Genomic DNA, 25,711 nt, shown 5'->3' on the forward strand with positions numbered 1-25,711 from the left:
TCTACGTTGAAAGTTCTCATACCCATTGTCTGCTGTAGCTACCTTCAAAGTTTCATCGCTCTATGACAGACTTTTTTCTCCAACGTATCTTTGAAATGCTCAATAAAAAGTATACATTATGAATCAACACATACATTCCTTAGATCACATCCTGGTGAATGAATATGGTTCTTTTAAAAAGGTAAAATTAAAATTCAGTTTTTGCATACAAAGAAAGCAGGTAAACTTCAGAGGCAACAGCAGAGTTTAAAGTTCAATTTCTTTATTGGCACTGCAATTTGCGTCAGTATAACCATTTTTATAGTGTTGATTAACAGCAATCACATTTTATTGCTATAAGTTAAAAAATGCATTTCAATTAAAAATAAACCTTTCATTGTTGAAGATTGTAGTTAAACATCAACATAGTAATTGTGTCAGTCGCTGAGGTTTAGTTTTTAGTTTTAAACTGTTTATACTTTTTACTGGCTTTACATTTAACTTGCCAACAGGCATTGTAATTACTGACCCTTATATACAATGAGAAATGTACAAGTCTGGCAGCTTGATGTTACATTGTTTACAGTGTTATCCCACTATTTCACCTTATAGGCTATTCCATGCATTTATAACTCCTGGTGTAAAAAAAAAAAGTTTCCTACCTTCTGTTCTAAACTTACATAGCTTCCTTTTACAGTATGCTCTCTTGAGTTGTTAAATAATGATTTTTCAAAGTAATTCCTACAGGGTTTTGAAAGCTACTGTGAACAACTAAATAAATGTTTAATTTAGTACTCTTCCGCATAGTGAGGTATGCAGTGTGGTTTCTGCTTCATTAAACATTGTTTATACCAATATTTGATCTGCTTTTTAATTGTCATGGTGATACAGTATATTTGTAGCTGTATTTGATTAAACAATAGCTAAAACTATCCCCCAGGGCATAATGAAAGCCCCCCATATACTACTGTTAAAATGCTTCAAGACGATAGGTAGTTTCATTTCAGTTTTGGTGTGGTCCAGGAGGCTGAGAGAGGGCTTCTGCATACTTGTATTGCTCACTTTTAGACCTGGATTTAGTTCACTTCTGTCGTCACTAGTCAGTATTATCACCGTTTTATGGTTTGAGATATAATTGCTAATGTATATTTTAATGTAATCTATCTTGTTTAACACCTTACAGCTGTTTAGAGGAATTTGTTTAACCCTTTATTGATAAATACATTAAGGGTCGGACCAAATCAAAGTTAGCAGTTACCGAACTAGGACGCAAAAGCATTCGTCGTAACAAAACACAAAAAAAATTGTTTGCCCGTTTAAAAAATTAAAAAATCTGCAATCAACTTTTTTTTTTTTTTTTTCACGGCATTGGATAGCGTTTCATTTGACTTCTTATTGTATAACATGTACGGGTACTGATCCTGGCGACAGTGTTACGTTGGTTTTTGGATGTTCTATTCACTCCAAGTTTTTATTTATTTATATATATATATATATATAAACATTTAAATTTTATAATACTCACACTGAGTTTCTTTAATCATTATTTATTTATTTATTTATTTTTAATCTTCGTTCTTCTGCAGTTACTATACAGCCTTGTGCACAACAGGGCTCTGGGCAGCACCGTGCCAGTCGGGTATGAGGATGCTGGCATTGCATGATGCTGACACAAGCCAGGGCACGCTATGGATTATAAAAATCATGAAAAAATGTGGCACGCTTTCATAAAAATGACAAAACAATGCAGCACGATGCCGCAGACATCGTGGAAACGAGGTAATTGCCAAGTGTGTGTGCATGTGTGTTTTCTTTCAAACTCACGTCTGTATTTTTCAATATTTTACACAATAAAAATAAAAGCAGATCATTGTTATTATTATTAAACGTATTTTTTTAAGGAGGCTGTGTGGTCCAGTGGTTAAAGAAACGGGCTTGTAACCAGGAGGTCCCTGGTTCAAATCCCACCTCAGCCACTGACTCATTGTGTGACTCTGAGCAAGTCACTTGTGCTCAGTCTTTCAGGTGAGATGTAATTGTGAGTGTCTCTGCAGCTGATGCATAGTTCATACACCCAAGTCTCTGTAAGTCGCCTTGGATGAAGGCGTCTGCTAAACACCTAAACAAATAATTATTATTATTATTACATAACAACATAAGAAAGTTTACAAACGAGAGGAGGCCATTCGGCCCATCTTGCTCGTTTGGTTGTTAGTAGCTTATTGACCCCAGAATCTCATCAAGCAGCTTCTTGAAGGATCCCAGGGTGTCAGCTTCAACAATATTACTGGGGAGTTGGTTCCAGACCATCATAATTCTCTGTGTAAAAAAGTGCCTCCTATTTTCTGTTCTGAATGCCCCTTTTTCTAATCTCCATTTGTGACCCCTGGTCCTTGTTTCTTTTTTCAGGTCAAAAAAGTCCCCTGGGTCGACATTGTCTATACCTTTTAGGATTTTGAATGTTTGAATCAGATCGCCTCGTAGTCTTCTTTGTTCAAGACTGAATAGGTTCAATTCTTTTAGCCTGTCTGCATATGACATTCCTTTTAAACCCGGGATAATTCTGGTTGCTCTTCTTTGTACTCTTTAGAGCAGGAATATCCTTTTTGTAACATGGTGACCAGAAATGAACACAATATTCTAGATGAAGTCTTACTAATGCATTGTAAAGTTTTAACATTACTTCCCTGGATTTAAATTCAACACTTAATCACTATATATTCAAGCATCTGAGGGCCTTATTTTATAGCTTCCCCACAGAAGACATTTCTGAGTCAACATGAACTCCTAGGTCTTTTTTTATAGATTCCTTCTTCAATTTCAGTATCTCCCATATGATGTTTATAATGCACATTTTTATTGTCTGCGTGCAGTACCTTACACTTTTCTCTATTAAATGTCATTTGCCATGTGTCTGCCCAGTTTTGAATGCTGTCTAGATCATTTTGAATTAACTTTGCTGCTGCAACAGTGTTTGCCACTCCTCCTATTTTTGTGTTATTTGCAAATCTAACAAGTTTACTTACTATACCAGAATCTAAATCATTCATGTAGATTAGGAATAGCAGAGGACCTAATACTGATCCCTGTGGTACACTATTCGTTACCTCGCTCCATTTTGAGGTTTCTCCTCTAATCAGTACTTTCTGTTTTCTACATGTTAACCACTCCCTAATCCATGTGCATGCATTTCCTTGAATCCCTACTGCGTTCAGTTTGAGGATTAATCTTTTATGCGGGACTTTGTCAAAAGCTTTCTGCAAATCTAAGTAAACCATGTCATATGCTTTGCAATTATCCATTGTCGATATTGCATCCTCAAAAAAATCAAGCAGGTTAGTTAGACACGATCTCCCTTTCCCAAAACCATGCTGACTGTCTCCCAGGATACTGTTACCATATAGGTAATTTTCCATTTTGGATCTTATTATAGTTTCCATAAGTTTACATATAATAGAAGTCAGGCTTATTGGTCTGTAGTTTCCTGGTTCGGTTTTGTCTCCCTTTTTGTGGATCGGTATTACATTTGCAATTCTCTAGTCTGTCGATACAACCCGTGTCAAGAGAGTGTTGCATGATCTTGGTTTGCGGTTTCTAAATAACTTCTTTCATTTCTTTGAGTACTATTGGGAGGATCTCATTCACTGATATTCAAACGAAACAGTAGTATGACACAGGCTTTTATTTTATTTTTTCGCCAGCCTTTTCGCATGTTACCGCCTTGTTTCTGCCCTTCAAAATATCACAAATACCGGCTGGGGATTGGTCAACAGCTGTTTTCATGTTGCTTTCAGCGGCCCTTCCTACTCCTGCGAAACTTCTCTCCGCCCATTTCGCGGATTGGAAATGGCTAGTTTTGGTTTCGTGATGAAGAAAATGCGATATGGAAACTAGCGATATTATCGCATAAACACTCTATCGCAAGAGCGATCAGGGTTTGATTTGGTCTTGCCCTAAGTCAGATGTCTATCTAGCAGCAACAGCAATGCCACAAACGGCTGTGGAATCTGGATGTAGACTTGCATAACTGGCTTGGTGGTATTCATTTTGTGGTAGGAAACAATTACTGGTTTATTTTCAGTGATGCTCATTAACATTTAAAGTTATACCCTGAAGTAACTGTTAACTTGGAGATAGATAGTACACCAAAAGAGTATAGGAGGATTATCCGTCCTTGACAGAACGGATTAAAATCAAACACAATATTTATTTTTAAACATTTTATTGAATGAAACGTGAAAAAATGTACAAATTAAAGTTATCCAGTTCCCAACATGTTACATTATGTACAACAATAAACACATTATATACAGATCAATTGCTGTGAAAATTGTTATAAATGTACAGCAGAAATCCTACATGGATGCTGAATCATATTTGGTATCCAAACAAAACTACAGTTACAGATTACACTGTCTGGAATGCAAAATATCAGATTGCATTCCATTAATGTTAGTATTGTTTAAGTTTTGGTTTGTATTTGAATAATACTTCTCATGGCAGCTTCATACTAAATAAAAGTTCAACTGCTCAGTGGAATAATGTTAGGCTTTTATATATGCTTTCAATTAGTTCAATTTCCAAGTAAAAGAGATTTATGGAGAAAGTAATGTATTTTTTTCATAACACAAACTACTGCTATAAAGTGCAGAATCTTAATATTAAGTTTAAACTAAAAAAAAATAACACATTTGTTCTCTCCACAAATACAAAGTAGCCGTTCTAGTTGATTATTCCATAAATAACAGGGGCTAAATAAATGACAGGCTCCGAATTTTTAGCTGTGATTAAATCTCCAGTAAATTAATGCATGCTACTCCACCGTTTTTGCAAAATACTGCTAGTCTTTTTCTGACGGTCAAGTCTGTCAAGCTGTATGACATAAATATGGTACAGGTATGAAATATCACAGCTATCTTAAACTAATTTATTATTGTGTTTTTGAATTTGCTTTGTATACACATTTTCTTATTTCTTACCTGCAATTAAAATATTTAATCAGGGGAAAAAACACCCAATATCTATGTGAATTTCCTCATGAAACTGAGTTTCATGTAAGCAATGGTTAGAAAGATGATAATCATACAGCCAAGAGCAACAATGTTTTCCCACATTGCCCAGTCATTGTACCCAATGCCTTGTCCGCAGAGGTAAGCCTCTCCATAGCATCTGTGTAGAGAATGAAGCGGATAATTTAAAATTCAGTCATAGTGTATGCTTCACTTTTATGTAATTTACCGTGATTGCCTGTGCTTTACCATTGTTCCACTCAAAAAAGTAAACCTCTGTGTCACACATTGTATTTTGAAAGTTAATTTAGAAATGCATTTACAGACGCATATGTGTATGCCTTTATCATCTGAAAAGGGAAATATCACATGAGAGTAATATGGCAGCCATATTGGATCTCGGGACAAGCTCATGGTTACTGGCACATTTTAACTGAAGTATTTATATAACCTGAGATATTAAGATGTTACCAAAATGCATTCCGGGATGATTAAAAAAGAAATGGTGAAAAAGATCATAATATGACAGACTTACATTCCCCCAAAATTTGAAGCGCTCGTTGAACAGTTCACCATAGCTATTTGGAAAGATGTACTGTTGTTTGTTTTACTGTCACAGAAATATAAACCTCTGAACTCATTCACTTGTAGTGCCTGTGAAAGAAGCAATGATCCAGAATGAGCACACTTTACAGCGTCACAGACAATCTGAACTACTGTAACAACTATAACAATCGTAGTATTAAAAAGCATTTTAAGCTTGTGAACTCACCGTTAAACCATATCTTGGGATGCTAAAATATTTCAGCCAATTCAACCAACCCATGACTGATGGAAGATTCACTAGAAGACCAGAGAATATCTGAAAGATGAAATAAAGAAAGTCGAACTAGTACTACAATTAAACAAATGTAACTTTTAAAATAAGGAACATAAGGAGTTCAGGAAGTCGGCAACCACATTAAAGCAAAGTCAATGTTATTGCCAGTGGTAGCTTTATAATATAACAGGTTCATTTTTGTTTTAAAAAAAATGACTTAGATTTCTTTGATAAAGATTTAAAAAGCATTCATTAGCAAGAATTCCCTGTGTTCTGCTGACTAGATGGATTAGATTCTGTTGTAATGCTTAAGAATTATAAATGTTAAACTTGGACATGTTTGGAAGACGTGCCTGACTGTACTTACAATCATGAAGACGAAACAAATAGTGATGAAGAGATTTGCTATTGCAACAACATCCATCCCTGCACTGATAGCAAGACCCATTGTGGTAGCTGTGTACGACACCATCACCAGTGTGAGCATGAAGAAGAAAAAGTTTCCAGCCAATCTTTGGAAACCTGCAATGAAAAAAGAAATCATACACAGTCTTTTCAAATACTTAAAAAAAAAATCAGGATACTTTCCAGTCGAGCATTTCAACAAGGCATCATGCCAAAATTAAAAGTATACATATATTAATGTATCAATTATGTAGTTTCTGATATCCTAAAGGATACTTTCACCTTACTAACAAGATGTCACACACTATGCAGTCCCTGTTTCTCCCAAAGGGGATAGGTTCCAGGTACCCCTCTGGTGATGTGGAGGTCCAGAACTCCTTCTATGGGATAATACAGCTGGCTAATGTACCATTGTAACCCAGTAACCCAGATAATGGACATGTAACATGAGCTGGGTGCCACATATGCAAGTTTTGAAACAATTAAATTATTTTAAGGACACTGAACACAGAATTCAACTCCTTTTGAGCTAAAACTGTGAGAAACTCAAAGAAATAAAGTAGACAAATGTTTGTGTACTTATAGGACATGAAGCTCATGAAATATGTTTTTAGTAAAACCTACTTCTAAAATACTTTTTCCTATATAAAGATCAAACATGTTTAGGTTTTTTGTCATGACAATTAGTAAAGTAAAACTGACCAGTTATCCTCACACTTATTTTAATCCTACACAGCAGTCTTTCTATTTCATGTGACTTCCTGAAATAGAATGACTGGGATACAAACAAAAACAATACCATGTTGAGAATTTGGCTACAGCTCTCATATTGACATAAAATGCAATGTTTGTGTACATTAGCAATCCAAAGAAATACCAAGGATGTCACGGATACTCACCTATCATCCAGTAGGTGATGACAGAAAACAAAACGGCAGGGACTGTCCTCATTGGAATCAGGTCTCCCAGCAGAATTGAAATAAAGTAGGCAGACAGTCTGTAGTAACCACTGGTATACTGGTGTCTAAGGTATTAAAAAAAGGCATAATTCAAGATTTGCAAATGGAGGAGTGCTTTTCCATTTTTAAATGCTGCTGACACCAGGTCATGGGAAGGTGAATGAAAACCATGATGTTCCAGTTGCCATATGTAATGCAGGCTGTTGGCTAATTTAGACTGATCTAGCCTATGATAATTTAGACTGACCTAGCCTATGTTAATTTAGACTGACCTAGCCTATGTTAGCATGTGTTAATTTAGACTGACCTAGCCTATGTTACTTATATCTCAATTATGCAATTGTAAGAAAAGTAATTACATTCTTCAATGGTAAAAATGCAAACACTCAGGCAATGAAAAGGCCTTTTTACTTACATGAACAACTTCTTGTCCTTGATAAACAGTTCAATAGCAGACACACTGGAGAAACACTGATTTGTGGTTAGGAAGAACAGAGAGCCCACTCTGAAAAAAAAAAATCAGTTACAATCCTTGTTGTAGCATACATTTAAGGTTTGAAGGCGTATAGTCTGTGTTGGAAATATAACACTTTAATGAAACAAACATATCCTTGTAAACTGCATGTTTATCTGTAGGAAGGTGCAAATATATTTATAGGCACTGTATGACATAAGTTGCTGACCATTTTACCACTCTCCATACGCACAGAACAACAGAGAAAATGCTATGAAAGCCTTTTTTTGAATCTCATTTAAGAAAAATAAATGTATTTTTTTTTTCTTTTACTTTTTTTTTTTTTTTTTTTTACAAACAATTACCATATTTTACAAAGTATAGGTATAGGTAGTTTTTTCACCAAAAATGTGGCCCACTGAATTATTTTAGTGCAATACGTGATTGTCTGTTTAACATACTGAATAGTGTTTTTGCAGGTTAATTTTATCAGCTTTATTCACAGCATTCACTGTGAATAAATGTAGGTGAGCTAGTTTTCTGTAAGTCACCCCAAGTTACCTCTGGTATTAACCCAAAAAACTGGGAAATGAATTATTTTCTTTAATAAAATCAAACATCCCTGGGAGACTTAAAAAAAGGAATAAAAAAATAACAATCCTTAAAAAGATATTCTTGTATGAAAGTATTGGATGACATTCACTCTTATATACAGTAGATTGTATACATATATGGTGTCTGTGGAATTCATGTTTACATAGTTTAACTATGTGCACTTTGTCAGAAAGCAGTTAGTTTACATTCCTTCAAAAATGAAGCTGTAGAGTTTCTGCTGCTGCTTGTATAAATGTTAGAGAGACTGTGTTATACAAGTTAACAAGCACACTGTACCTGTTCTGAATTCCACTGGGGTCTAGTTTTACACCAAAGAAGATTGCACCAACAATTGCACCCAAAACGATTGTTACTACAACCTGCAAGAAATGCAAGCTTCATTAGCATAAAAACCGCACAAGCTTCACGTCACATCCAAGTTATCTGTAAACATATCTCACAACTGGTAATACTGTTTTGATTTATCTTTGTAACAAGCCCTCTGATCAGGTCCTGGTTTTACAATGGAGTTTCCTAACTCCTGGTCCTGAATGGAGGAGGACAGATACAAGGAGCCAGCACAGGTTAACTAGCCTCTTGGTTGTGCCAAATTTTCAACAAGCCACTTTTGGTGGCCATTACTTTGGTGTTGTTACACCAAAAGTTTGCTGCTTAAATATATTAATTACAAACTTAAAACACACTAGTTCACTCTGGCTTATGGTGTTCATTTTATTTTATTGTAAAGCATTTTGATGGATTTCATCATGTTGTTTTGCAGAGAAATCGTTATGATGAAAGGCGCTATACGTATTTTTTATTATTATTACAACATGCGATTTATAATACCTATGTTATAAACGTATAATACATATATTGTAAATCTGCCAAAACATCATAAGGCTGTAATTTCATAGAGGTGTTCTGTTGACAGGATAAAACTACTAAGATGGAACCTGAGCATTACATTATATGGTAATGCTGCAATGTACCAAAATCAAGTTAATCTTCACACTGAAATATAATGCCTTCTGTGCTTTTAAAAAGCAGGTCCTGTTTGTTTACTTTTCCCAAAGGTAGTTTTAGCAGCAGGGGCTAAAGTCCCACCACTCTACCCTTGAAATATGCTTGTCACTGTAAACACCAGGATTCACCAGATGACCTTTGATATTTAAAGCTATATCAACATGTATATACCTAAAATCATATTAGTTTGTTATCACAGTGTTATACACCATGTTCATACTAAACATAAAACATAAAATTAACAACTGTGACTATATTTTAAAAACAAATCAACTGTAAATGATTTTACTCACTCTAAGCTTGATGCTCAAACCCTGCATTCCTTTTGCTGATTGTATTGTAGAAACAAGGCCCTATTTAATGCACAAATTGAACTTGCCTGAGCTATTGTTTATAAACAATGCTCCAAAATGTCCTCATGAAAGTTGAGTTATGAAATGGAATTTGCTAAGATATACATTTCCCATGTGGATTAAATGAAACTCCCCTGTAGAATACAGCTATGCAATTCCATTGGTTTAACCTGCATGTCTGTAGCCTTTCCTGTACCTGTGCAACTGAAGCCTGTGGGTTGCGCACCAGGTTCTTGCAGGAGCGATTGGTAACCCAGTAAAGCTGATTGAGGAATGAAGTGGCGTAAGTGATCGACTGAAGCTTTTTCTTTTTCTTCTCCCCCCTGTTGGCTTCAATCTTTGTCAAGGCTTCTTGCATTTTGCTGTACTGGGTCGACTTCATGTACTGCTCATTTAGTTTTTCCACTAAGCTTTTGTCAATGTGTTCCGGATCTTGGATTTCAATGGTGTCTGGATTTTCACTGGCACTTTCTGCACATGCAAATTCAAGTGGAAAGCATTTATTTCTGTACAACATTTCAATGTAAAATTGAGTGAGCGATCCAGTGTTTCCAAAGAGATCAATGTTTAACATCATAAAGTTTAACATCAACGGTTTCTTAAATACTGTATGTAGTCCATCTTTCTCGAATGCAGACTTAATGCTTTCTCAAAATCCCTGTGCATCTTATGCGGTGTACAGATGTCATCCTGTGCATAGAAAACACAAGTTTTGTTTTTGCAATTTATTCTAATTTAATACATTTTGTGTTTTATTATGATTTTTTCAAAGTATGAGCAGCCCAAACTGCATGATATACCATCCCTATACACAGGGATATGTAGCATATGACATTAGAATTGTATTAAATCTAGGCACCTGTTCTAAATCTTAGTAATAGTGTAGGGCAGCAGTAATCTGCACTACCTAATTTAAATACTTGAAGTTCAGCACATCTGTAGTCCCTGGAAACACTAACCAGTTTGTTTACTTCCATTCTTATCATCTGTATCGAAAGCTCGACTTGCTGCCACAGCAGTAGAGTCTCCGTTGATGATATCCAAAAAGAAATCTGCTGGGTTGTTGAAGGATTCACATTCATAACCTACAAAGAAATCTTTTTATCACTGAAAGTTATAGCAATGTAATTTACTTCTAAGCGGTTCTAGCGAACAAAAGCATTTAAAAAACCTTACCTGTTATGCACTTTCATTTGCTACCGTGTATAGTTCTCATATATGTTGTTTTGAAAGAAGCACATTCTGTAGAAAAACTTTTTAAATGTTCAATCTGGTACAATGTTAGAAACAATGCTCACCAATAGAAGTGAAGTATTCCAATGCCGTTTTGGATGGCCCATGATACATCATTTTCCCAGAAGCCAATAACGTCAGGCTATCAAACAACTTAAATATAGAGTAACGGGGTTGGTGAATTGAAAATATGATAGTTCGCCCTCTTCGTGAAAGCCTAGAAAATGTAAGCAGCTCAGATCACTGTCACATTTTATAACAAGGACAGTATTAGGTGTTTTAGTAACCCAAATATCCACTTGTCGCAGGTGCAGAAACCTGCGATCTAATATCTATATGTCATTCCCATTTAAGTACAATTAGGTCCCATCTACAAAATGTGAAATCACTTAATGTAACAAATGTTTCTGCAAAGTGTCAAGAATGTATTTCACATCACTGATATAATGCCTTCTCTGTGTCATAACCTCTACATGGATATATTATGATAAGTATAGCCAAAAAAATCAATGTGCGCCTCACCTCTTCAGAAGTATAAGTACAGCCTTTGCTGTGCTAGCATCCAGGCCTGTTGTTGGTTCATCCAGAAACAGGACAGGGGGCTCAGTTATCAGCTCCATCCCAATATTTGTTCGCTTTCGCTCCCCTCCAGACACGCCTCTGATCAGTTCTGTGCCAACCTGAAGGAACACGCATTTCACATAAACAGACTTCCATTGGACTATCACAACAAATGTTTGAGCACATAATTTGGTACTTGACGAAAGAATGTCAAACTAAAGGCCAGATTCTCAAAACTGTTTACTCCAAACTGTTATCAAACAACGTATTACAATTCAAAAGAAAAAAAGAAACTAGGTCCAAAAAATCCCTCAAACAAACGTCTGAATTGTTTAAATGCTGGAATGGTAACTTTATTTGATGCGTTTTTACTTTCTGAAAATATCTTTCAAATGTTATGGAGAGACCATTTGGTGGGTTGGGTTGCAATTTGGATACTGTAACAATCACTGTAGTACAAAGTATAAATGCCTGACAGACTCGCAAATTGAATGGAATAGTCATTTGGTATCACATTAGTGCTGTGTGCGGCAAAATGAAGTCAAGGGAAGTTTAATGGTTGGCAAAGACTAGCATTGCGAATGTTTTTGCTCAAAACATTAGATCTACAGTGTCAGTACAATACTAAGGTGTTTAAATCACCTAGCTTATTATTTTATTTTCTGCTGGTGACAACGAAGAATTTAAAAATCTACTCACTTTAGAGTCAGCCACTTTTGTTAACCCGAGCTCTGAGATAACATTTGCCACTCTTTCTTCCTTCTCCTTGTAGGTAATAGAGGTGGGAAGCCTGAGAGCCGCTGAGAACAGCAGGTTTTCCCTGACCGTCAGGGTGCCCATGACAATATCATCCTGTTGGAGATTGAAAACCAAGACAGCAATATTAAGAATGTGTACAGCTGAGCCCACTTTATTTGTGTAAAGTGCTTAGAAATACCACCTTTACAACCATCTGCAGCTAAAATGTCTCAACATGGCTGCCAAGATTGAGAGAGTATTAGCATCTCTGCTTCATTACAGCAGTCCAACTCATAACCTACAGGTGTAACCAATTAAAGGTGTAGTTCCCTCATACATTTTTTTTAAACACATTTAAAGGTGTAATGCCCTTCATGGATTTAAAAATAGATTGTACATATATAAGAAGGTTGTTCCCTTATATGCTGATTTTGGAAATTTGCTAAAGAGTTATTTTCCACTTTAAAATGGTATCAGTTTAAACCCATTTGGACATAAAGTATTTTCTATTTAGGGATATGATGAAGGTGGTTGTACATCCTTAACTACATGTGTATTTCACACTGACAGATTACCCTTAACTACATGTGTATGTCACACCACACAGATTACCCTTAACTACATGTGTATGCCACACCACACAGATTACCCTTAACTACATGTGTATGTCACACCACACAGATTATCCTTAACTACATGTGTATGTCACACCACACAGATTACCCTTAACTACATGTGTATGTCACACCACACAGATTACCCTTAACTACATGTGTATGTCACACCACACAGATTATCCTTAACTACATGTGTATGTCACACCACACAGATTACCCTTAATATATATATCTTGAGAACCACTTTATCCAATTGTCATGAAACTTGGTATTCATATTATTTATTTTTTCTTTGTTTTTTTAGTTATCAAGGTATCAATTATATAGGTGGGGTTTGCCTGTCCATTCACCCATCCAACTAAGTTTTTGCATATATCTAGATAATATTTCTATAATAATCTGTACATACCGTTGATATGTCATGGTGACCAGCTTTTCAAAAATATTAAATGCCGTGGGAGTTCCATTGTTGACATGCTAATGTAAATCACTTACCTGGACTACATAGCCTGAGATGCACTTGAAGTTTGAAGGCTGTGGTGTTCCATCAATCAGCACCTCACCAGACAAACCTGCTGGATCCTTCCTTGCAGCCAGAACATCCAGCAACCTGGAATGAGGGCTTGCAGCAGTTAAAACAAGGCTTGTTCTGGGTGACTTTGATGGTGCAAAACTAAAACCATGCACTATGTTAGTAAAAGTTAAACGCTCACTGTTATTTTTGATAAGAAGATCCGATTCAAGTTATAAATGGTTTTAAACTAAATACAGTTGGTTGCATGTAAAAGGTCAATTAGTTTGAAGGAAAGTATGAAGTTAATTAGAGTACATTTATTATTTATTATTATTATTTATTTCTTAGCAGACACCCTTATCCAGAGCAACTTACAATTGTTACAAGATATCACATTATACAGCTATCACATTATTTATTAATTTTTTTTACATACAATTTTTACATACAATTACCCACTTATACAGTTGGATTTTTACTGGAGCAATCTAGGTAAAGTACCTTGCTCAAGGGTACAGCAGCGGTGTCCCCCACCTGGGATTAAACCCACGATCCTCTGGTCAAGAGTCCAGAGCCCTAACCACTACTCCACACTGCTGCCCCTGAGTGGAAAATAGCTTTGGTCTTGCCTATTCTACATATATATAGAATAGGCAAGGCTTGTCTTGGCGTCTTACAACCGTGACAAGGTTTCATTACTATGAATCATATTAATGGCTTCAATTACGTAGAAAATGTTACCAAATTAGTCTGTATTAATTACAGTACAGCATTTCCATCAAGGCACCAGAAGCTGTTCACAAAGTTTAAAAACTGATTTCAAAGCATGAATATCTATCACCATGCTCTATCTATAGTTTTGTATTGATAAGCCATTGTTATATTTGTAAATGTAAGAGAATTACAGAAATTATACATTACTACTTCTATTCAACATTGGATCAAATCCTGAAATATGATCACAAGCAGTTTTCTTTAAGAAAATCTTTTATTTTAATGCTGTTTTACAAGGCATCTATAATCAATGTTACAGTGTACAAGAAAAAAGCTCTGTGCTTGATAAATCAAATTATGAAGAGCTAATACCATGGTATCTAAATTGTCATGGACTTAAACTAAATATGACATGACATATAGCTTTGTGAGAATACAGTGACTGATTGAGTATGGTCTACATAGGTCTCTCTTTGTATTGGTGCTTGCACTATTGAGATAGACCAGTGCTGCCCCTGCAGACACAAAGTGAATAAACTAAGTGCACAGTCTTTGAGAAAACAATGTCGATGAAGAGACAGCTCCTGCATTAATAAGTATTTTAACACCTGGAAGGATACTTACGAAGACTTGCCACTCCCTGTGGGGCCAAGGATAGCATTTAAGCCAGGTTTCATTATCCCACTACAGAAAAAGAGAAGGTGTGGTTACAGAAGAATTACTTATTCAAAATACCTATCTGTTCATATGTGAACAAATGGTGGTGTATCCCATGTAATCAGCTGATTACAGACTACAGTAATACAAACTAGTCTGTTAAACAGGAAATGGACCAGTATGCAAAAAAAATATTTTTTTTGGAAACAATCATGTTCAGAAAGCAAATAAATGCTGCTGAAATAATGTTTTTCAGCCATTATTAACAAGTCTGACCAAGTCTGATCAATATCACTATTTCAGTGTATATACAGCTCTGGAAAAAATTAAGAGACCACTGCAAAATTATCAGTTTCTCTGGTTTTACTATTTATAGGTATGTGTTTGGGTAAAATGAACATTTTTGTTTTATTCTATGAACTACTGACAACATTTCTCCCAAATTCCAAATAAAAATATTGTCATTTAGAGCATTTATTTGCAGAAAATGACAACTGGTCAAAATAACAAAAAAGATGCAGTGTTGTGAGACCTTGAATAATGCAAAGAAAATAAGTTCATATTCATTTTTAAACAACACAATACTAATGTTTTAACTTAGGAAGGGTTCAGAAATCAATATTTGGTGGAATAACCCTGATTTTCAAGCACAGCTTTCATGCGTCTTGGCATGCTCTCCACCAGTCTTTCACATTGATGTTGGGTGACTTCATGCGCAAAAATTCAAGCAGCTCGGCTTTGTTTGATGGCTTGTGACCATCCATCTTCCTCTTGATCACATTCCAGAGGTTTTCAATGGGGTTCAGGTCTGGAGATTGGGCTGGCCATGACAGGGTCTTGATCTGGTGGTCCTCCATCCACACCTTGATTGACCTGGCTGTGTGGCATGGAGCATTGTCCTGCTGGAAAAACCAATCCTCAGAGTTGGGGAACATTGTCAGAGCAGAAGGAAGCAAGTTTTCTTCCAGGACAACCTTGTACTTGGCTTGATTCATGCCAAAGCTGCCCGATTCCAGCCTTGCTAAAGCACCCCCAGATCATCACTGATCCTCCACCATTTTTTCCAGAGCTGTATATATATATATATATATATATATATATATATATATATATATATATGTGAAGGCTATATTTGCTTCCTGAGCCATTCTAAAAAAAAGGCATAATACCACAGTAGTGACGTCAAAAAGTGATAATTCCTCTAGAGGACCCATTCGACTCTTCGAGACCATCACTTTCAATTCAAACACAAAATGTCTTGTTTTCAATCACTCGACAACACCCACAGTACAGAGTTGTTCATTAATGACCAACAAAATGAGAATACATAAAAAAAAAATATGTAAAGCTGGTACATTCATATCTCAGAGAAACTGGAGAAACGGATAACGACATAGAACGTCTGTACAGCACTGAAACACTATGTTTAAAAAAAACAAACTACTGCTGAACCTCGTCTTCTTTAATATTAGCATCACAAGGGTATCAAACACGTGGATAGTTTCCTTTGAAATTTCTGAGAATTAAACAAATAATCTTTGTTACATCTTGCTGCTATCCATACTGGCTCACACCTACAGTTCTTATATAATGCCTCCCAAAAGCTTTTTAAGATTACTTAGATGTTTGATACTAGTTTTGTTTTGTAAAGTCTCCTTCCAAAATACTGGTGTTTATTTAAGATTGGAGTAAACTATTTGAAAATATTACCTTTTTTACATGTTTGTTTCCTCCAGCAGTTGAGCTTCCAAGAAGCCAACTACCCGAGGCTTTACAGCTAAAATCCATAAATCTTTGAACTTGCTGTGAGCTTGAGTCTGAGATCCAGTGTGACCTTTTAACTCAGTCAGCCCCACCTACTCTCTTTAAGAATATAGAATTAATTATTGCAATGGCTCAAATGTATAGATCTTCCAAATCACTGACACCATACCTTAAAAGTAAGAGAAAAATGCAATTTGACTCCCCTGCCTTAAAGCCTAAAATGGAAACTGGAAATATGAATATATTATCCTTCAGGCATATAACTTGACATGTTCTAACATATTCCATTACAATGCCTCTTTATATATAAAAAAAGAAAAAAGAAAAGACACATGGAAATATAGACTGAAACTAAGAATGTTTTGAAAATGTTTGGCTTTAGGGAAATTGATAAACAGAGCATACTGACCTGCTGGCACCTTCTGTTTAACTAAATTCTATATAGTTTGGGCAGCTTGTTTATTCAGGGAGAATTCATGAATTTTCTGTTGTGTAAATCAAGTCTGGATAACACCTATTTTTAAATAAAAACTTCATCTAAAAGACCATGGCATTTTTTTGTTTGTTTTTATCTGGCTAATATAAACATTTACAACCACTAATGAATCCTTTCAAATTCACAATGAAGTGATCTTTTCAGGAGTAATATTGTCCTGGAGTTCATAGTAACAAACAAGAAAGTCAACAACACAACCAACCATTACCTTGATTTAAGATCAAATAACCCTGCAGTACAACCATACACCTTGGTAAGTAAAGTCCAACAGGGTAAATTGCCTTGAAGACCAAAAAAACTTGCAACTTTCATGCCCCCAAGACCAAGACAGTATAATTAACAGCAAACACCCTGACCGTTCTACCAAATACAGTAGAATCTATACTATAGTACTACTATTAAAGAGGCCATTAAAAGATGTGGGGACAATTTCACCCTTTGAGGTGAATTGACTAGTTAAGTAAAACACAAACTGAAAGCAGGTCTTACAAACAGAGATTTCTTTAACCAAGTTTACCATATATAGTATTTTAAAATAAAAATGTGTTACTACAACATGTGTCTCTTTCAAAACTTCACATTTGAGACATATGTACGATTTGTGGAAGTATGTTGTTAGCTACAATCACTTTAGGGTTACCATACAACTAGCTCTAACTATCTATAGATATCTCTATTGAAAAACTAAAACAAACGAAGCCGGGCCATGCCTGCTGTTCCAATGCATGTGAACCTTGCATTCAGCCTTGGTCCCTCCCTTTAATGTTGACAATCTTTCAGCTATGCATACAATGTATTTAAGGGAGTAGCCCAATGTCACCTTTAGTAAACCCATGTGAACTGTTGCTGAAAGGGTGAATGATGTTGCTTTCCAGAGGGCGAGGCAACCCTAATCCTTGGCAGCCCATATCTACCAATGTTCAAGCTAGGCTCTCTTGGATGGACAGTTATAAACCTGATGTGCAGCCTCTTGTTCACTACCTTCACCAACTCTTTTTTTCCTCTGAAGGCCATTGCACACAGAATCTGTACCTTGCTCACGAAGTCCGTAACTGACAAGAGACATTGACGTGTTGTTTCTAGAATTGAAATAATTTCTAAGTCCATGTCGGTTCAAAATTTGAAATTACAGAATGGACATTGGCCTTACCCAGGACTAGGCCTCAAGAATTAGGGAACGCCACCTGCATTTTGACCAGTGCTTCTCAAACAATTTTCTTTGGTGGCCTCAGAGTGGTTTCAAAGTAGCCGCACTGCAAATTTTCCCAAATATAATTTGTTAATTGTTTAATAAGTATAGAATATGCAGACATACGCACTCTCTCTACTGGATCTTAATTCCAAGGCCCGTCTAACAATAAACTGGTACTTGCAAGGTTTATTTTGTATTATTATTGCTCTGATAACAGCTAAAACTTGGGTGTTTGCGTCAGCAGAAAAAATAAAACAATCAATCACTTGCTGCACAATTCAGAGCTGAATTGAAAAATGCTTTTACATCGTAAAACCCCAGAACAAATCATAAATATACCCTTGTTAAACAAGGACATAGAAATATGCAAACAAGCCCATAAATACAGCATCAAACAAAAAACTAATAGTAACCTAAAACTTTCTAAAACTTTGACATTTATGAAAACTTTATTTGCACAAAACTTGCACAGTAAAAAAACAGCCAAAGTTAGTATAAGAACAGTTTTTAGTTAAAAAAAAAAAAAAAGATTCTGCTTAAACCTGTGATCACTTAACACCCCAGAAATTCTATCTTTAAAAAAAATAAGCTATAAATTTCACAATGGATCTCGAGATTAAAACGTTCAGAACTACAATATATTGGATAGAAAATAAACGATGCACGTTGTTATGATAAAAAATAAAATCTGCTATAGTAATTAAACGGTTAATTCTAACCTCATGAAACAGAGTGCCAAAAGCTGTTAGTGGACTGCGAGCAGATTTGACTCACTACTTGCAAAGGTTCAGCAGTTCTTTAAATGGAAGGTCTGCAGGCTTGCCGGTTCCTTGTGAAACTAAAAGCAAAGCTTGCTTCACTTAGGCAGTTTCAGTACTTGTTTTTCATAAAGTGCAGAGCCCTGAATGAACTCTCACACAGCACCATAGTAGGGAACAGGGACAAAGCAAATTTAGCCAGGGGCTTGTAGTTCTCTGCAAACTGGTACACTGCTTGTTTTGACGGCATTTATACTTTTTTTCACTGTGGATTAAACCTCATCCATGGTTTTCATGGAAGCCAGAAAGTTTTAAAAAATTCAACTGGCAGTCCATCCATTCCTGGAGCTTTTCCCCCTTTCAGTCCCTGGAGGGTGTGAGAGAGCTCCGGCAGCATTAAAGGCCCATCCATCACTTCCTTTTCATCTTCAGAGATCCTTGGCACTGCCTCCAGGAAATGTTGGGTCTCCTCTGAATGTCCTACAGCCTCTGCTGTGAACAGTTCAGAGTAAAAATCCACAGCATATCGACAGATCAGAGCTCAGAGCTCCCTGAAGCTCCATCACGCCCCTCCAGCTCTTCCAGAGTCTCAGTCATCCTCTTTGTTACATTAGCAGTGTATTGTTGGCAAATCAACCTGATCTGCACCTTTCCCAGATCCCACCACTGAAGTAGGGAAGTAAAAACAATCTTCTGCTCTCTTCACCTTTCCCAGAAAAAAACCATACACTTCTAAAATGGGTGTCTTTTAAAAGCTGAATATTAAAATACCAGTAGGACTGTCATGGTTTCAGAGAGGGTATCAATACATTTATACTTAAAAGGGAATGGTCAGAATGGGAAATAAAACACTTTTTTACCAGGTTAGAATGCTGTTTAAAAGTATAAAAATTGTCTAATCTGGCCATGGACACATCATTATTGTTAAATTTAACCCAGGTATACTGTTTATTTGGACCATTAAAAGTTTCCCACACATCAGTCAAATCGTGTTTGTTTAAAACCAATGCAAGCTCTCTGGCAGACTGAGGGTGTGACTTGGGATGGTTACGATCCTCCAAATGATTTGAAGTACAATTAAAATCACCTGCTAAAAACACCCTGTCCTCACCATTACAGTCATCTAAAACCTGATCTAAAATCTTTACAAAATTAACCCGTTCTCTACCATCATTCAGGGCATAAACATTACTTTAAGCAGCCATCCTTTCACCACCTCAATAACATCAAAGGACTGTTGATTAAAACCTTCTGAAAATAACATGGCCACCCCAGCGCTTACATTGGATAGGAGGCTGTGTGGTCCAGTGGTAAAGAAAAAGGCTTGTAACCAGCAGGTCCCCGGTTCAAAACCCATCTCTGTCACTGACTCATTGCGTGACCCTCAGCAAGTCACTTAACCTCCTTGTGCTCCGTCTTTCGGGTGAGATGTAGTTGTAAGTGACTCTACAGCTGATGCATAGTTCACACACCCTAGTCTCTGTAAGTTGCCTTGGATAAAGGAGTCTGCTAAATAAACAAATAATAATTGGACCCGTGGCTAAAAACAATCTCCCTCTTCCAGTCTCTAGCCCAATCTACTTGATTTTTAATATCAGTGTGGGTTTCTTGTAAAAAGATCACTTTTAAATTTTTCTGACAAAGATCCTCAAATAAAGCAGCTCTCTTTAGCTCATCTCTACACCCATTGATGTTTATGGATCCAATTGTAATAGCATTTATAACAGGTAGAGAAATTGATCAAAACAAACAGGAAAAAAAAACAGCAAGCACACAGAAAAGAAAACTAATATTTTCCAATCCACTTAAAAAGCATTCATTTTTCAACTGTTTACTTTTGTGATTACATTTTTCAAGCGCCAGTGCTCCTGTTTGGTGAGGTTAGAATCGGAGGCTTTTTATAAAGTGAAACATTTTAAGAGTTGGAAAATGATCCTGAACATAAACTCCTCTTCTGCCTTTTGCAATCTCTAAAAACTGTTTTATACTGCTAATGCTATACCCTGCTCCAGAAAGAGAGGAATCTGATGTCAGACTCCTCACTGTCTATCTCTGAGCTCTCCTCTGGAGCCCTGCAGGCAGCACTAACACTCCACAGCACTGTCGCCTCACTCTGCTTAAGCTAAGGAGCTGTATTCAGCTCAGCCACACTATCATTTGACACATTTACTTTTTTCTTTGCAATTCCATCAGCTGTCCTTTTCCTCTGCCGTTTCTTTATAGAATTTTAAATTCAAAATCTGACCCTACTATTTCCTCTTCCATTTGTTCTACTGGATTTTCAATACCTTCTGTTAATCTTGTGTGTTCCTTATACCCTTTTCAAAATAATCTCTGTTTTCAGTTTCAGCTCCACAGACACCCTGTGCTTGTTTGCTACAGCCAGGTCTCTCACTAGCACTCTCTGCTTCTACAGCGCGACCAGCTATGGTCGGAGCAGACTTTCCCCCGTCCTCACTGCCCTGTTTTTCACAGACTGTCAGCTCACCCACACTTGCCTCAGCACTACTTTTCTGAGCCAGCAACTCATCACCCTGAGTTTAAGTTTGCATCTCATGACTACCCCTCTCTGAATTGCTGGGGTCCTTAGAGCCACTCCTGGCTTCCTGCACTTTTGTCTGCCCAGTTTTCTCTCTCTCTCCCTGCCTGTGCTCACTCTCTTTTCCTTCCTCTTTTTCTCCTTCATCATGGCTTTTGCAATTCAAATTTAAATATCTCTGCGTATGTTAATATCTTGTGCATGTCCGTTCTTAAGAGTTACTAAATATTTGAATTAAATACCCCATACAGTGTTTCAGCTGCAGAATCGTAAAAATGAATAAGTTATAAGCACTTGCTTCTTCAACAGTTGCAGTTTATGTGGCATATTGAAATCAATACAATATAGCCGACAATTTAGTCTGGGCTTTGTAATAAAGTCATTGTGAAATAATGTATTATAGGAATCCTGTTGAGTGCTTGCAACACTGATGAAAGTCATTCTACACATAATGTATTATTATTATTTACACTACATTTCTCAGGCAGAACGACTGTGGCACCCTGAGCGTGACGGTGCAAAAAAATTAAAAAAATGTGCGTATTGTAAGCTCTCTGCACAGATCAGTGACCATCGGGACTGATGCTAAACCAAAGCCAGACACTGTTGCATTTTACAACGCAACGAAGTACGGTGTGGATATACTGGATCAAATGGCATGGCTGTATTCTGTTAAAGGGGGTCCTCACAGGTGGCCTGTGACTGTTTTTTTATAATGTTTTGGACCTGGCTTTTGTTTTGTACAAGGAGTGCACCGGGAACACAATCTCCCGGAGGGACTTCATTTTTCAGCTAGCCCTGGAGCTACAGCACAAATATTTTGATAAGAGACAAGAAAGCCGGCTGGCAAATGCCCCTCAACCTCCAGCCAGCACTGCGCCCACTGGCACATGGAATAAAAGACAATGCCAGGTTGCTAAATGCCTTAAAAACAGAACTTTTGATGAATGCACCCGTTGTTAAAAGGCAGTCTGTGACAAAGACACTGGTACAGTTGAAAAGCATTTTCTGCATAGATTGTACTTAGAAAGCTGTAATAGAACTCTGAATAGACAGACAGAGTCTTTGAACTCTGTTTCAAAGCGCTTTCACGTTGCATAAGTTATGTTATATTTTTGTTTCATGCTATTTTTATAACTAGTTATTTATGTTTTATTTACAAGTTATTTACAGCTTTCTACACTTGTTTACACAGAAGTTTATTGCGTAAAGTTTATTTTATTACAGTTTTTCATGTTTATGTATATGCGTTCTTTTTGAAAAAAATAAGAAAAAGTTTATTTTTCAATGTAAATACGGTGTTTCTGCTCTGAAAATGTTATGTATGATGTTCATAAATAAAAATATGAAGTTGTATCTGATTGTTTGTTTTTCATTTTCATATTGAAGCCGTTTTAAAAATAGAGCCGCTTTGCGTTGCCGCCTACGCCCACCAGTCATGACAAAACACAGCACTACACTGTACTATTATGTGTAGCTACACAGTATATTTTATGCACTAAAGAACACATCTTATGGTATGACTTTACCTTCCTGTGTAGCGATTTTCACTGCAGCGAATCAGGTAGGGCACTAGTAAGTAGCATAGCGACACTAATTAAGGAGTTGATGGTGGGCTATTTGTGAGCTGCTGTGGCCACACAAAATCACGCTCGTGGACGCATGAGAAACTTTGATTTAGACAGTATTCATAAAGCATCCATAACTATTAACCTCTCCATAGTGCTTAATTTAGACATACTAAAAGAAACTTAATACATTTCATTACAAACGTTTGGACTAGAAGTATTTAAAGAGAGATTGAACAAGATTTCTAGTTGAAACGTTTGTCTTTTTTTTAAATGTATTTCTAAATTATGTAATTATAAAGCACAAGTGAGTGTGTACACATATAAGATTATTAATTCAATTTGACCCAGTGCTGGAGTTTCAATGATTTCAGTTTGCATACTCACTTGACACCTAAAAGGATTTGCTTCTCCACGACTTTGCGTTTACAGGGCAGGCCGCTGGACATTTTGACAGTATACTGAATGTTGTGGAAGCTGACCACCGAGCCACTGGGACATTTCAGTGACTCTCTGGTCGGCACAGCTCGCTGGAATGTATCCTCCTCTTCTGCAGTTACAGAGACCACACTGTGGTTTGAAGCCGAGATATCCCCTACTTTGTTGTTGTATGAAATTATTTCTGCAGCTGGGATACCAGTATTAGAAAGATCTTGTTTACTGGTTTTACTTCCCATTTTGGCCAGGCACGATCTAAAAAAAAAGAAAAAAAAAAGAAAAAAAACCTTACGCTTTAAATCTTTATTTTCAAAAAAATATATATTTAAATTCTAACAATCTAACTTTGTATAACAGCACTGGCATTTAATCTAAAATGAATAATCAGCAGGGTTAAATGTAATTACTTGCAGGCTGCAGCTGTACAGCAAAAATCCATACTGTACAGCAAATAACCTTGTTTATGCTACTCTGTTTTAAGTTAGTGCATGTAAGTTAAATCACTGCTACCCCGTAGGCTAGTATTTACAGTTTTGGTGTGGAAAAACGCAAGAGTATCTAGCTGCAGGACGAAGGCTCGCACAGAACCTTCATCACCCTTATCATGTGATCGGGCTGTAGCCTATAATGATGACGTCTAGTACAACGAGTTGCGCACGCAGCTCTACCCTGTGAGAGCTACGCTGTGCGAGTCTGGGCTCTGCAGCAATACCCTCTCGAAAAACGAGAATAAAAGATTTAGAAGGGTTAGGGCAAAAAGACACAAACACACAAAGCAAGCATGCATTGTTATTCAACACCCAATCTGCGCTCTGCAGCAATACCCTCTCGAAAAACGAGAATAAAAGATTTAGAAGGGTTAGGGCAAAAAGACACAAACACACAAAGCATGCATACACTGTTATTCAACACCCAAATAATTGCAGATACAGCTGGATTTCAATTACATAGCATATGCATTATATCTCCTGAAATATAGTCAAATCAAAATAGTCTGGGTAACTGAAATAAGACACGACTAATAAAATGTGAAACAAACAGGCAATTAACAGTTAAGTTTTTTAAGGGTGGTCTTCCTTTCCTTACGGGGTGACTTCCATAACAGAAACGATACAAGCAAAATAACTAAAACATATATTAAAAAAACAATCAATCAAAAACAACAGTTTTGTTAGAAAGTAGGCTGCTGTGTTCAGTAAACCAAACGGTAAAGTATCATACAAAAACGAATAACCGATATCATTCTTTTTTTTTAGTTAAGCTTTTTAAAGTTCTGCTTTAACAAAAATGCACACCGTATGTCCTTGTTTCCTGCAAAACATAACTTACCGATATGGCGATATTAGGAATAATTTATGAACTCAATCTTTTTCTTAACTGTGCCTGTTAAGAAGATGAAAAATCCATACTGTACTGTACCGTAACCCCGTCTGTATATATACTGCTGGTGTCTGTATTGACTCCCAGCCAGTGCTGGCAGAGGTTGGAGCCTGGACTTGGTGTCAGATTACATGTTTCATGATCTCGCTCGTGTCAGTGAAAAAAAAAAAAAAAAAAAAAGTTATACAACCTCAAATTATGTAAAGCGGAAGAACCCTATATTTGGCAAAGATATAAAGCGTCTGTTTTTTTTTTGTTTTTTTTATCATCAGGTGGTGTTGTATAATTGTGCAGTAAATACTGAATGTCTGAAAGCTTTCTCTAAAATTATTATTTTTTTTTTCGAGAATATTAGCACATTACGTCGTCGTTTTTTGTTCTATGTAGTTAATATTACAGGGACTTTTCCAAAGGATGAATGGAATTTGGAATTTGGAATTCACATATACCATTTAAATTACATTTAAAAGTTAATTTACAGATTTTAAACAACTTCAAACACATTATAAGTTGGTAATTGATTAAATAGTACACAGATAAAAGTGCAACATTTGAGAAATCTTGTTACTGGCAAAACAAAATGTTTGTCTACTGGTACATTTTGGATTTGTGCTCACTTATTCAAATATGCTAGATAATACAAATGGTAAAAGTAAATAATAGATTAATGTGTGTTGTAATAAGTGTGTTAATATGCATTTTCCTATACACCAATATCAGAACTAACGATGTTAACACACACTCCTTGCAGTGCTGAATTATTTTTGTTGAACTGAAAAATGCGTAATTAACTCATACAATTAAAAAAGGAACTCCTTTATTGAATATATATATATATATATATATATATATATATATATATATATATATATATATATATATATATATATATATGAGAACATTTATTTTGGTAAATGAGACTTTAAAGTCCCACAGTACTTTA

General features: G+C 36.2%; 1 protein-coding gene across 1 annotated transcript; it reads right to left on the reverse strand.

Moving 5' to 3' along the window:
• Positions 1 to 4,184: 4,184 nt before the first annotated feature.
• LOC117418364 (broad substrate specificity ATP-binding cassette transporter ABCG2) lies at positions 4,185 to 24,876 on the reverse strand. The gene is made up of 16 exons (XM_034031321.2): positions 24,718 to 24,876; positions 23,338 to 23,643; positions 14,601 to 14,660; positions 13,244 to 13,358; positions 12,093 to 12,245; positions 11,355 to 11,512; positions 10,898 to 11,049; positions 10,559 to 10,684; positions 9,796 to 10,070; positions 8,518 to 8,600; positions 7,588 to 7,677; positions 7,113 to 7,237; positions 6,176 to 6,330; positions 5,761 to 5,850; positions 5,524 to 5,642; positions 4,185 to 5,148 (listed from the first exon to the last, which is right to left on the reverse strand). Exons 2-16 carry the CDS (start codon positions 23,625 to 23,627, stop codon positions 5,001 to 5,003), a joined length of 2,139 nt encoding a protein of 712 aa, XP_033887212.1. The 5' UTR covers positions 23,628 to 23,643; positions 24,718 to 24,876; the 3' UTR covers positions 4,185 to 5,000.
• Between the last annotated feature and the right edge of the window lie 835 nt (positions 24,877 to 25,711).

Source organism: Acipenser ruthenus, chromosome 13 (genome assembly GCF_902713425.1).
Source record: "Acipenser ruthenus chromosome 13, fAciRut3.2 maternal haplotype, whole genome shotgun sequence".
Lineage (NCBI taxonomy): Eukaryota > Metazoa > Chordata > Actinopteri > Acipenseriformes > Acipenseridae > Acipenser > Acipenser ruthenus.